This window comes from Nicotiana attenuata, unplaced genomic scaffold (genome assembly GCF_001879085.1).
Source record: "Nicotiana attenuata strain UT unplaced genomic scaffold, NIATTr2, whole genome shotgun sequence".
Lineage (NCBI taxonomy): Eukaryota > Viridiplantae > Streptophyta > Magnoliopsida > Solanales > Solanaceae > Nicotiana > Nicotiana attenuata.
In genome coordinates this window covers 303,257-314,723 of record NW_017670715.1, presented here as the reverse complement: position 1 = coordinate 314,723, position 11,467 = coordinate 303,257, and the positions used below count along the sequence as shown (strand labels likewise).

The 11,467-nt window shown below is 34.5% G+C and overlaps 1 protein-coding gene across 1 annotated transcript; it reads left to right on the top strand.

Annotated features, from left to right (window-relative positions):
- The first annotated feature begins 6,278 nt into the window (after positions 1-6,278).
- LOC109242584 (UDP-glucose 6-dehydrogenase 3) lies at positions 6,279-9,072 on the top strand. The gene is made up of 2 exons (XM_019409424.1): positions 6,279-6,603; positions 7,320-9,072. Exon 2 carries the CDS (start codon positions 7,336-7,338, stop codon positions 8,776-8,778), a length of 1,443 nt encoding a protein of 480 aa, XP_019264969.1. The 5' UTR covers positions 6,279-6,603; positions 7,320-7,335; the 3' UTR covers positions 8,779-9,072.
- The last annotated feature ends 2,395 nt before the right edge of the window (positions 9,073-11,467 follow it).

Sequence of the window (11,467 nt, the reverse complement as noted above, 5' to 3'; positions counted from 1 at the left end):
TGCCATGTTTAGGCCTTATGCCAGTGTTGTTTGGACCTTAGAGGTCTTTTATTGCTATCCTCTCATTGTTTTCGATTGAAAATCTATACTCATTCCTGTTTATACTTATTGATTTTATAACCCAGTCTCTATTACTCTACTTTTAATGTATCATGTAAATGTTGTTTGAGATTATTTTCGAAATGAAAAATATCGATTTGTTTTGATAATGTGTTGACTTGTCTTGTATCATGATAGGTTCCATCACGACAGGGTTGATTTTTGGGTCGTGACAGTCTATGAGAAAATGCCATCCTGTTTCTTGATATTTTGCCTACACTTCTCACTTCCAAGCAAGAAGAATTGGCTCTCTGTACTGAACACGACAATGAGTAGCAGTTTTATTTTGTTCGTTGATTAAGGTGGTCGTAACTTGCATATCACTCAAAGGTCAAAGCCTTTTCTTGCAGTTGTGCTCAATATAAAACAGACTCAATTATTACCTGATTCTTTGATTAGAAGCTTACTTTTCCCCTAATTATTATATTTGACTATCAATTGAAATCAACAGGCCAAATGATAGTCACAGCTCAAGAAACTGATCCCCTCCAATTACTCTACCTAATCACGACTACCTTAATTAATCCTTCCCCGCTGAAACCTCACCTATGGCTAACCCATTATATATCATTGGCAGCTAATTTAAGTGCATAAACGTATCATTGTTGCTTTTAACCCAAACAATATACATTCGATTTTTCAGAAAATAAATACATATTTTATACTTGTACTCAAACAATATACACATTTTTTTTTAAATAAATGCAACATGTAGAAAATTTCCACTTCACTAGTTTAAAATTCTAGATTTACATAAATAGAACCTCACCAAACTCACTAAACGTTTGGCTTATTGGTCTATAAAAATATTATAAATTTTATTATTATATGATGAGCAAAATATAAATTAATACTACTATTCGGTAAGGGTTTTAGAAAAACATGACAAAGGCCACCGACAACAAATAATAAAAAATACTACGAGTTGAATTAATATTCTTCTTCCTGTAACCTTTGGTTCTCGACACTATCGTACCAAACTAACAGTACCTAAGCTACTTGACATTGAAAGCTTAGTGTTATATGAGACTTCGCTATAGGGAACAAAATTAGTTGATATATATAATTACTTTAAAGAAATACCCAAAGAAATTCCTTTAATCTTTTGCCTCCCTTAATTAGTTTTTGTGTTCAGAAATAAGAACTGAAGTGGAAATTCAACAAACAAACAAAATAAAATTGATGTGGCAATTAATAATATGTAAATGCCATAGAGATATGATAAACGGTGATTTGCAATATAACTAATCTATCAATTAATTAAAGAGGGAAATATGATGGTTTTGGATTTGATTAATATTTTTAGATGAAAGCTGCTATTTATTAATTAGTAATGTATGTGTGGATATTGAAAGATAAAGTAATTACTTTTATCAGCTGATGATAAATCCAAGCAAAATTCTCCCAAGTCCTAACTTTATCAGCTTTTGAAGACCATTTTTCTTAATTTTGTCGGGGGTTTTAAAATATCGAATTCAATAATTCTTCTGATCTGGATTCGATTTCTTATATTTATCATTATTTAAGTTATATTACTTCCTAATAATTACAAAAAAACACATAGGAGAGTAAAATCTGTAATTTTACGCACAACCAAAGTAAAATATACTTCTTTCGGTCCATAATAAATGACTTTTTTTGCATGTTTATTTTGGTCCAAAATAAGTGACCTTTTACATAATCAAGAAGGAATTAATTTTATTTTTTCAAAATTTGCCCTTGTTTACATATCTCAATCTGTCAAGGTAACAATATGCAGATTTTAATTAAGGGTAATTTAGTAAATATATTTTTTTCTTTAGGAGTTAGTATTTTCTTAAAGAGTGTGCTAAATACAAAAAGAAATCACTTATCATGAATCGGCGGAAATATATCAATATGGCAAAGACACTATTTACCTCAATGTATAGGAAAATCAAGCAAGAGCTTTTGATGATACTAGTGAACATATATTTAATTAAGCGTGCTATTCTCCAATCGCCAAATTAGTAAAAGTGATGTTTTGTTTTATTATCTCTTTCCGAAATTTTGAAAAAATAAATTACGTAATTAAGACGACACAACTATATTTTGTTTCCCATTCGGTGTTCGGTGTTCGGTATCCTTATTTGAGCTCGAATTATATCCGGATTAACGCCGCGTAAGGCCCCATTCAGAGAGAACTGCTTCCTACCAAGAATTTTTTTCATATCCAAGACTCGATCCCAAGACCTCTAATTAAGAAAGAGAAGAGCAGTCCCGACACTACACCACATGTTTGATGTTGTGATACACGAAAATTAACATGACCTCATCATATATATATATATATATATATATATATATATATATATATATATATATATATGGGTCTTGGGATATAACTAGATGAGTCTTGCAAAGCAAAGCACGGGCCCAATAATTTCTGTCAGCCTGTAGTTGCATCCATCGAAGGCATATATTGAAATCTAAACCTACAATTAATGTTCCAGAATAACCATAATACCCCACACACATAAGCACATTTTTAATTTTTATACAGTATGACATAGAAGACTACATAGTACATTCGAGTATATAACACAATTTCACAATATGTGAATTTAAGAACAGTGAATTTTGCTCCCATCTTCAAATCGTATTCCGCAAGATAACCGTACAAATGAAATTCCTGTCGACTTGTTCATACGCACCTTCTCCAAAAGAGTTCCATTTTCAAATTACTCCAACAAAATTAGGATCGAGACATGCGACAGTGTGTTAAATTTTAACACATCTACCTGAGATGTATAAATGGGACGTGTAAATAACAATAAATCCTTGAAGAGAAAGCCTAGTAATATACATGAACGGAAGTGAAGCACGGTCTCATCACTAAATAGTCAATTTAACATATAGAAACAAGAGAAGCAATTTCATAACATGTGAATTCAAGCATAGAAAAGTTTGCTCCATTCTATAAAACTTTTCCTTACATACTTGTTCATCCTGGAGAAGCTACATCCTGAAATCAATCTACAATAATTTAAGGATGAGACATATCATATCAAAAGTGGAAACTTGAGAAAAACTGCTCAAAAACCCACCGACCATGAGTCCCGAATTTCTGACATGGCTAAAAGCTGTTACCTGTAGATATGAGTCGAGTTAAAAGGTTATTGAGTTTTGTTCTACCTAGGTATATGATGTGGAGGACCATTAGTAGTAAGAGTAGATGTGATCCGAAAATTAGATAGTGGGGGTGTGATTGCTACCAAAAGATAACGGGGCTTAAACGTGGTCTTTTTCGGATAGTTTAAGGGCGATTTTGGCCCTTTTCCAAAATGATAATAATACAGGAATAACCAGGTTCTTCATCGAATAGCTTATGACCTATAACCAGATAAAAACATTTAGGTATAATTGTTATTCTCTCCACTGTAACACCAAATCTCTACTGTACCACTAAGAATATTTTCTAGATGTTCCACTTCCATGCTGCCTAGGAAAAACCTTCAAGTTATATTGAAACAAAAAGACAAATACGTTAAAGATGATCTCAAGCATAAAACATTCAGAAAGAATGTTGGACTTGAGGAGCATACATTTCAAGAGATACATGTCACAGAAAAATATGGTACCTAATTTAGTAGTACTTCACATAGATGAACAAACGGTAACAGCAAAAATAACAAAATAGATAGCTAAGAACTACAAATCAACCATCATAATCCTGCTACAAAATTTGGCATAGGACATCTAATGGTGGGGGAGGCTTATTCGAGAAGCTTTAAGAATAAATTTGTAAAAGATACATTATTATAATAAAAATTACCGGTGGCAATACGGTGTGCTTCACATTAAAATTGGGGATAATGCTGCTTAGGGTGCCTACTTATTAATATTAAGAAAATGCTGAAGCAGAGTAGCAGGTTGCTGCTTATAAATTTGGTGACTTGGTATCTGAGCCCTTATAAAAATTAGTGAAGAAGAAACCTATGTGGTTAGTTAATAACGCCTTATCATTTATCATTCCATGCATAAAAAGGAAGCATTTTTACTAAACCGATACTAACTCAATAGTTTAAGTTCTTTGCTAGAAGAGGAGTCTCTTCCACTGAAGTAGGCTCATGGCTCATGAAATCCCTAATAGGTTATCGAAGTCTATAAATATTTTAATTTGCTGGGTCGATATAGATCACTAAGAAGACATCTTCTAGCATGGTGCATATTCTAAGAGTTTATGAGCAATTGATATTTATCATAGTCCGAGACAAGACAATCGTAAAATATACACATACGAACTTGTGCAAAAGTACTTTTTTCTATCAAAGAGGCCCACTCAAAAGATTAGTACTATTTTTCACTTACAGTCAGAAGATCCACCAAAATATGGATCTGTATTTGAAAGAAAGAAATTTTTTATGTTTACTTGCGATTGCTAACATGATCTGAATAAGATTGGTACATACTCATCGTTGATAAGCCTTGTAAAGTTCAGAACTTTATTTTCGTCAAGCGAGCTTCTAAGCGGGGAACTAAAAGTAAGATTCTATTATTTTTCTAGAATTATTCATTCAAGGATTAAATATCGATATATTTTTATCTATCAAAAAAGATTACAACAACAAGAACTACTCCTCAATTCCAAACAAGAAAAGAAAAAATAATTAATAATAAGATTTACTTTATGATGGCAGAAGCATATTTTTTTGTAGTGCCGGACCAAAAACTTAACATGCTATTTAATAGCATATTATACCTAAAACAAAAATAAAACCACAATCTAAAGAAAATAAAAAATAAATTGTGTTACATTTCGCAATACTTCTTTAAAATCTGAACATAGTTCAATACAAATATCCTATTTATGAGGAAAAAAAATGTCCCGCACAAATTTAAAAGCAATATAGCGAAATAGCAAAAGAGGGGCAAAAACCAAAACATATCCAACAAAGGTAGACCAAAAAGTAGAAAAATAGAAAGCAAAGGAACGAAATTTGAGCAAAACTTAAAAGGTAAACATACCAAGATAAGAAGATAAATAGAAGAGTTGTCGCTGGTGCGTTTGTTTTTTTTTTTTTTTTTCAGTTAGAAATGAGAATGAAAAATCGAATCCTTCTAGAGTTTATTTAACAACTTATGACACAGTTACTGTTTTGCTCTTGAAAGAAGCTAAAATTACAAAAATGCCATTGATCGACTATCTTCTCTTCTATATAATAGAAAAATAAAATAACATACAAATCGAAGAATTGCTCAGAGGTTGCTGAATTCTGAAGGCACAAAGACATGCCACGTGTCAACTTTGGCGGTGGTGCGTGAAGCGTCAAACCGCGTGGGAATCTGCCATTTCCACTTGCTGCTCAATCACTTTCAATTTTTTGTCAAATAAGGAAAATCATTCTCATTTCTCAGTCAGCCTTCCTTTTCTGTTGTTCTACTTGTTTTTATACAAAATTTCCAACTATGCTGCAAGGGTATTTTTGACAAATTCCCTTTCCGCCCCTTAATTAACTTGTAATCGAAGCGCAATAGTAGAAGAAGTCATTGTTTACGTTAGAGAATTATTTTATATGGATGTATTAATTGGAATTTGGAAGCACGCTTAGATATTATAATTAATGATAGAAGATAAAGTTTAAAAGGTGAAAGAACTCATTTTATCATTTGCAGATTCCGCCGCTACCTGGGTATGATAATAAAATATCAGTCATATCTTCAATATACAATTAACCACTCAGAAATTCAAGTAAAGGAGGTAAATATTTTATAGAGCGTGAATATACCTTTGCCTAAATTATAATAATTTGTTTTCTAAAAAGAAATAATATATTTTCATAAAATGTATTCTCTTGTCCGAAAAGGTAGATAAAATATAAAGTCACACAGAATAAATCCCGACAATTTACCTTGCTATATTGCTGTGTTTGACAAATGTATATGCAAGTCATTGAACACTCTACGTTAGTGATTAAATCGTGAATGATTGATCTAAGGTATGTATACAGTATAAAATATTTTTATACTATTAATATCATTTAATCAGTTATAACAAATTATTTACATTTTTTCCTTAAATTACTTTCAAATAATTTAATAGGAAAACGAACATTTATATCAGGTGTGTATAAAAACTAAACTTAAACCTGGAGTGGTATTAGTTGTGTAAAAAATCATGATATTTGCATAAATGTCATATTCCAAAGGGATAGTCAAATGGTTGAAAGTTCAAACTGAAATGTCACAAAATTTGGGCCCTATGATTTCCAAAACTCATGCTATTTAATTAGGTATGAAATATATATACACACATTATTTATTTAGTACTACTACTCAAGTACTTATTGTTACTCAATTTGCCTTGAAAAAGACTCGTCAGCCTCTCTTACTACAGCCGTTGGGTTAGATCTAAGATCCGGAGAAACAGACTATTTAAGGATGTCCCCCCGCCTTCTTAGCTCACATGTTACTCTTTCCTTCCTTAATTATCAAAGTTGCTCTCCTCTTTTGCAGATCCATCTCCCTCTTCTCGTAACGCTACAGGTATTATGCTTTCCCTCTTCCCTTTGGTTAATCACATATCATGTGTGATGATACTTATGCTTCATTTATTTGTTATTGATTCAGTTTGTCCTAAAGATTTCCTTTTTATTTCCGTAGGTGTGAATTGTGTGTATTCTTAATAATCTGTTGAGATTATTTTTCCGTGTGGATAATGATGGTGCTTAATTGTCGGTCTTCTTAGTTTTGATCTATAATCTTTGGTATCTGTAGAGATCTTGTGTCAGCTTCGATCATTCATTAGTGGATTTGTATAAGAGTTGATCTTAGCTAATATCAGTTGAATTTTAGCTCAGAGCAAGAGGTAGACTTTGAATCTGACTGTTTTTGTTTTAGATCCGGTCAAGATCATGATTAGTTGCTGTAAGTACTTATGGAATGCCATTGTTTTCTGTGTTGAATTAATGAAATTCGTACGTTTCCCCCGAATTCCGAGTGCATTGGTGCATATCTGATCAATGAATAGAAAGTGACGATATGTGTATTGTTTTATAACTGTGATGTCCGGGTCAGTGAAGGGCGATATAAAACGCAATTAGTAAATCTACCAAGTGCACACACTATTTGGATCCATTTTGTTCCTCTATAAATGCATTTCAGTTTTGTGCGTATTGCTCCTTACATTATGGATTTGCCTTTATGTTGTGAGAAGTCCAACCTCAGAAGTACTCAAAGTCATTACCTTTTGTCTTTTGCAGTTTGGAACGAAGGAAAATGGTGAAGATTTGCTGTATAGGTGCTGGATATGTTGGGGGACCCACCATGGCTGTCATAGCACTCAAGTGCCCTTCTATTGAAGTGGCTGTCGTTGATATTTCTGTGCCTCGCATCACAGCCTGGAACAGCGACCAGCTCCCCATCTATGAGCCAGGCCTCGAGGATGTAGTCAAGGAATGCCGAGGCAGGAACCTCTTCTTCAGCACAGATGTCGAGAAACACGTGCGGGAGGCTGATATCGTTTTTGTTTCGGTGAACACTCCTACCAAGACAAGGGGTCTTGGTGCAGGCAAGGCTGCCGATTTAACTTATTGGGAGAGTGCTGCTCGCATGATAGCAGATGTTTCAAAATCTGACAAGATAGTTGTTGAGAAATCAACTGTTCCAGTTAAAACTGCCGAGGCAATCGAAAAGATTTTGACCCACAACAGCAAGGGCATTAACTTCCAGATCCTCTCAAACCCTGAGTTTCTTGCAGAAGGGACCGCAATCGAAGACCTTTTCAAACCTGACAGGGTCCTGATCGGAGGTCGGGAAACTCCAGGTGGTCAGAAGGCTATCCAAGCATTGAAGGATGTGTATGCCCAATGGGTCCCTGAAGACCGCATCCTCACCACCAATTTGTGGTCTGCTGAGCTCTCAAAATTGGCTGCCAATGCATTTTTGGCACAAAGAATCTCTTCTGTGAATGCCATGTCGGCTCTTTGTGAGGCTACTGGAGCAAATGTCTCACAGGTGGCATATGCTGTTGGAAAGGACTCGAGGATTGGTCCCAAGTTCCTTAATGCTAGTGTTGGTTTTGGTGGCTCTTGCTTCCAGAAGGATATTCTGAATTTGGTTTACATTTGTGAGTGCAATGGTCTTCCAGAGGTGGCTGAATACTGGAAACAGGTTATCAAGATCAATGACTATCAGAAAACTCGTTTTGTCAACCGCGTGGTTGCCTCCATGTTCAACACAGTATCAGGCAAGAAAGTTGCCGTTCTAGGTTTTGCTTTCAAGAAGGATACTGGTGATACTCGAGAGACCCCTGCAATTGATGTTTGCAAGGGACTGTTGGGGGACAAGGCTAAGTTGAGCATATATGACCCTCAGGTGAATGAGGACCAAATTCAGAGAGACCTCTCAATGAACAAGTTCGATTGGGATCATCCTCTTCACCTTCAGCCAATGAGTCCAACAACCGTGAAACAAGTCAGCGTTGTTTGGGATGCCTACACAGCAACAAAGGATGCCCATGCTGTCTGCATCCTGACAGAGTGGGATGAATTTAAGACTCTTGATTATAAAAAGATATATGACAACATGCAAAAACCCGCTTTTATTTTTGATGGTAGGAACGTTGTGGACGTGGAGAAGCTTAGAGAGATCGGGTTTATAGTCTACTCAATTGGTAAGCCGCTGGATGCCTGGCTCAAGGACATGCCTGCTATCGCTTAATTTCATAACTTGGCTTGAGTGGCTTTGTTCGGATATCAAAGATATTAGTTATATGAGGCAGTCAGCTGGGATTCTTACTATATTCTTTTTTTACCACGTTCAGTTCTGTTTTGTTTTATCCCATGTAGGCTGAGGGACCATCATTGTCACTACCAGACCCGCCAGTACGCTGTTCAATGTTTCTTTTGTATTTGATTTGATGATACCATTTCTATCACTTGTCTTGTCAGAGGATTTGCTTGTTCGATTCATAAAGGTTATTAAGTTTTGCACCAGACTGTCTTTTTCGTGGAGTGGATATGAATTTGGTGTCCCTCTCGTGTGACATATTTCATCTGAGCCGGGTTGATGTGCATAAATATATAATAATTCACATTCACTCAACAAATGTCTCCGGACTCTCAAAAAGTTAATGATGTAGAGAGACCAGAAACTATGTAATTATTGAAATTATGTTGTCGTAGTTCCCAGAATATTTACATAGGCCAAAATAAATTTATGATCAAGAAAAGTTTCTTAATAGAAACTTGCTTATATCCAAAAAGAAGGGTATGTTGTTGTCTTTGTAACACAAAACTAAGTATAGAGCAAGAAATTCTGAACTTTCTCGACTGGAAGATTGCGTATCACAATAAAAGGCATCTGAGAATGAAAAATACATGTTAATTGTCTTTTGTATAGAAAGGACTATATTAACATCATTAATTGTTTTATACGAAAAATGCCCGTTGTGAATGGTTCATGGCAGAAAAGAAGATTATGGATTCAGCAGCAAGGAATGAAGGGTTCATGGCAGAAAGTTGCTGGTCATTGTAGTTGCAGAATTCCAGGAAATTGAGAGATGCACAATTCAAGAAAAGGCCGCGAATATCATCATAAATCTTGGTAATGATGTGTGAGCCAATCCATTATGGCTTCAGACAGAATTCCAGTAAATGCACCGATTCCAGGAACTCTATCGGAAACAGCCTCTCTGCCCTATTGGGGTAGGGGTAAGGTCTGCGTACACTACCTTCCCCAGACCCCATTTTGTGTGATTTTACTGGGTCGTTGTTGTTGTTGCTGCACTGATTCCAGAAACTCTGGTGAACTAAGAAGGGGGTGGTGATGGAATTGTGTCTGATGGAGTTCCAACAAAGATGAGAATTTAATTTTGGTGCAATTGATCTTTATTTGAGTTCAATTTGGGTTGATTTGAGGCTTGACGGTGGTTAATTGGAGCTAGGGAGATAGAGACCTAGTCATTGGAAGTTCTAAATATTGAGGTGTTCCCGGCGCTAGAACTACACCAAATCTAAACCATATTGCATAGTTAAATGGCAATTTTTGACCACTTATTCTTGTAAGATTGGTCAATCAGCGGGAAAACTTACATTTACCCCATTTGGTTACGACAAGGTTAACTTTGAACTCAATTATTAATGAGGGTATCTGAACCATTTCGTAGAGTTCAAGGACAAATTTTGACCCATTTCCCTTCTCTAATTGCCGCCATTCTGTTAGCGCTAAAGGGTCCTCATGGCAAAGCGAGAGAGAGAGTAAAATTTAGGAATTTTTACATACCTATACACTATTGAAAACTTTATTATCCTCCTTACTCAAGTTTCAGTTTAATTATATCCTATATAAAAATTTACCAATTATATACACTTTAGGAATTAAATGAGTATCCCTTTATATTATGAATCAATTATTCCACATCTTTATTCTCTCTGCCCCATGCGCTCTCTCTCTCTCTCTCTCTCTCTCTCTCTCTCTCTCTCTCTCTCTCTCTCTCTCTCTCTCAATCCCTTATTCCAATAATGTAGAGCAAAGGAAAAGAGAGTAGCAAATCCATCATTGACAGCCATTAAAAAGCTTTGAAGCTTTGAATTCGAATTTGGGTTTTCAAAAACTATTATTTGTTTGAATTGGGTGTTGTTGCAAACAATTGAGAATATTGATTTGGAGTTTATATCTCAATTTTGAGAGTGTTTTGGTGAAGATTAGACTTGATTTTGGCTGAATTTCAGATTGAAACTCGAAGAACAACAAGAAGAAGAAGACATGACGCACATTATACTTATAAAATTGTAGTAAAATTATAGAAAAATTGTATTCTGTTGTTTATATAAATTTTTTTATTTAACTATTATATGAAAGTTGAAAAATATTGTATAAAAATTGTACTTAAGTTGTATGATATTGTAGTTGTATATAACTGAGTAGAAATAATGTATGAAAGTTGTAGATAAGTTGTATAACATATAATTAATTGTATGAAATTTGATTTTACTATGTATAATAGCGTGTTTGGCCAAGCTTCTAAAATCTGCTTATTTTAAGAAGTGCTTTTTTCAAAAGTACTTAAAAAAAATGCTTTTGGTGAGAAGCAGTTTGTGTTTGGCACTTTTGACCAGTAATGAGTGTTAGGCCAAGCTTTTGAAAACTGCTTCTAAGTGTATTTTTCTCAAAAATGCTTCTCAGAAAAGTGCTTTTGGAGAGAAGCTACTTTTTTCTGCTTCTCAAAAACTGCTTCTGCTTCTCCTCAAAAACACTTTTTTTTTCCTTCCAAAAGCTTGGCCAAACACCCCAATTTTTTGCCAAAAGTACTTTTGGCCAAAAAAGTACTTTTGGCCCAAAAAAAACTTGGCCAAACATGCTATAAATCAGACATAAAATATACAAAAGAAATATTGTATAAAATTTA

What these genes read in the sequence shown, in the direction of transcription:
- LOC109242584 (XM_019409424.1), top strand. Translation starts at nt 7,336, where the DNA reads ATGGTGAAGATTTGCTGTATAGGTGCTGGATATGTTGGGGGACCCACC.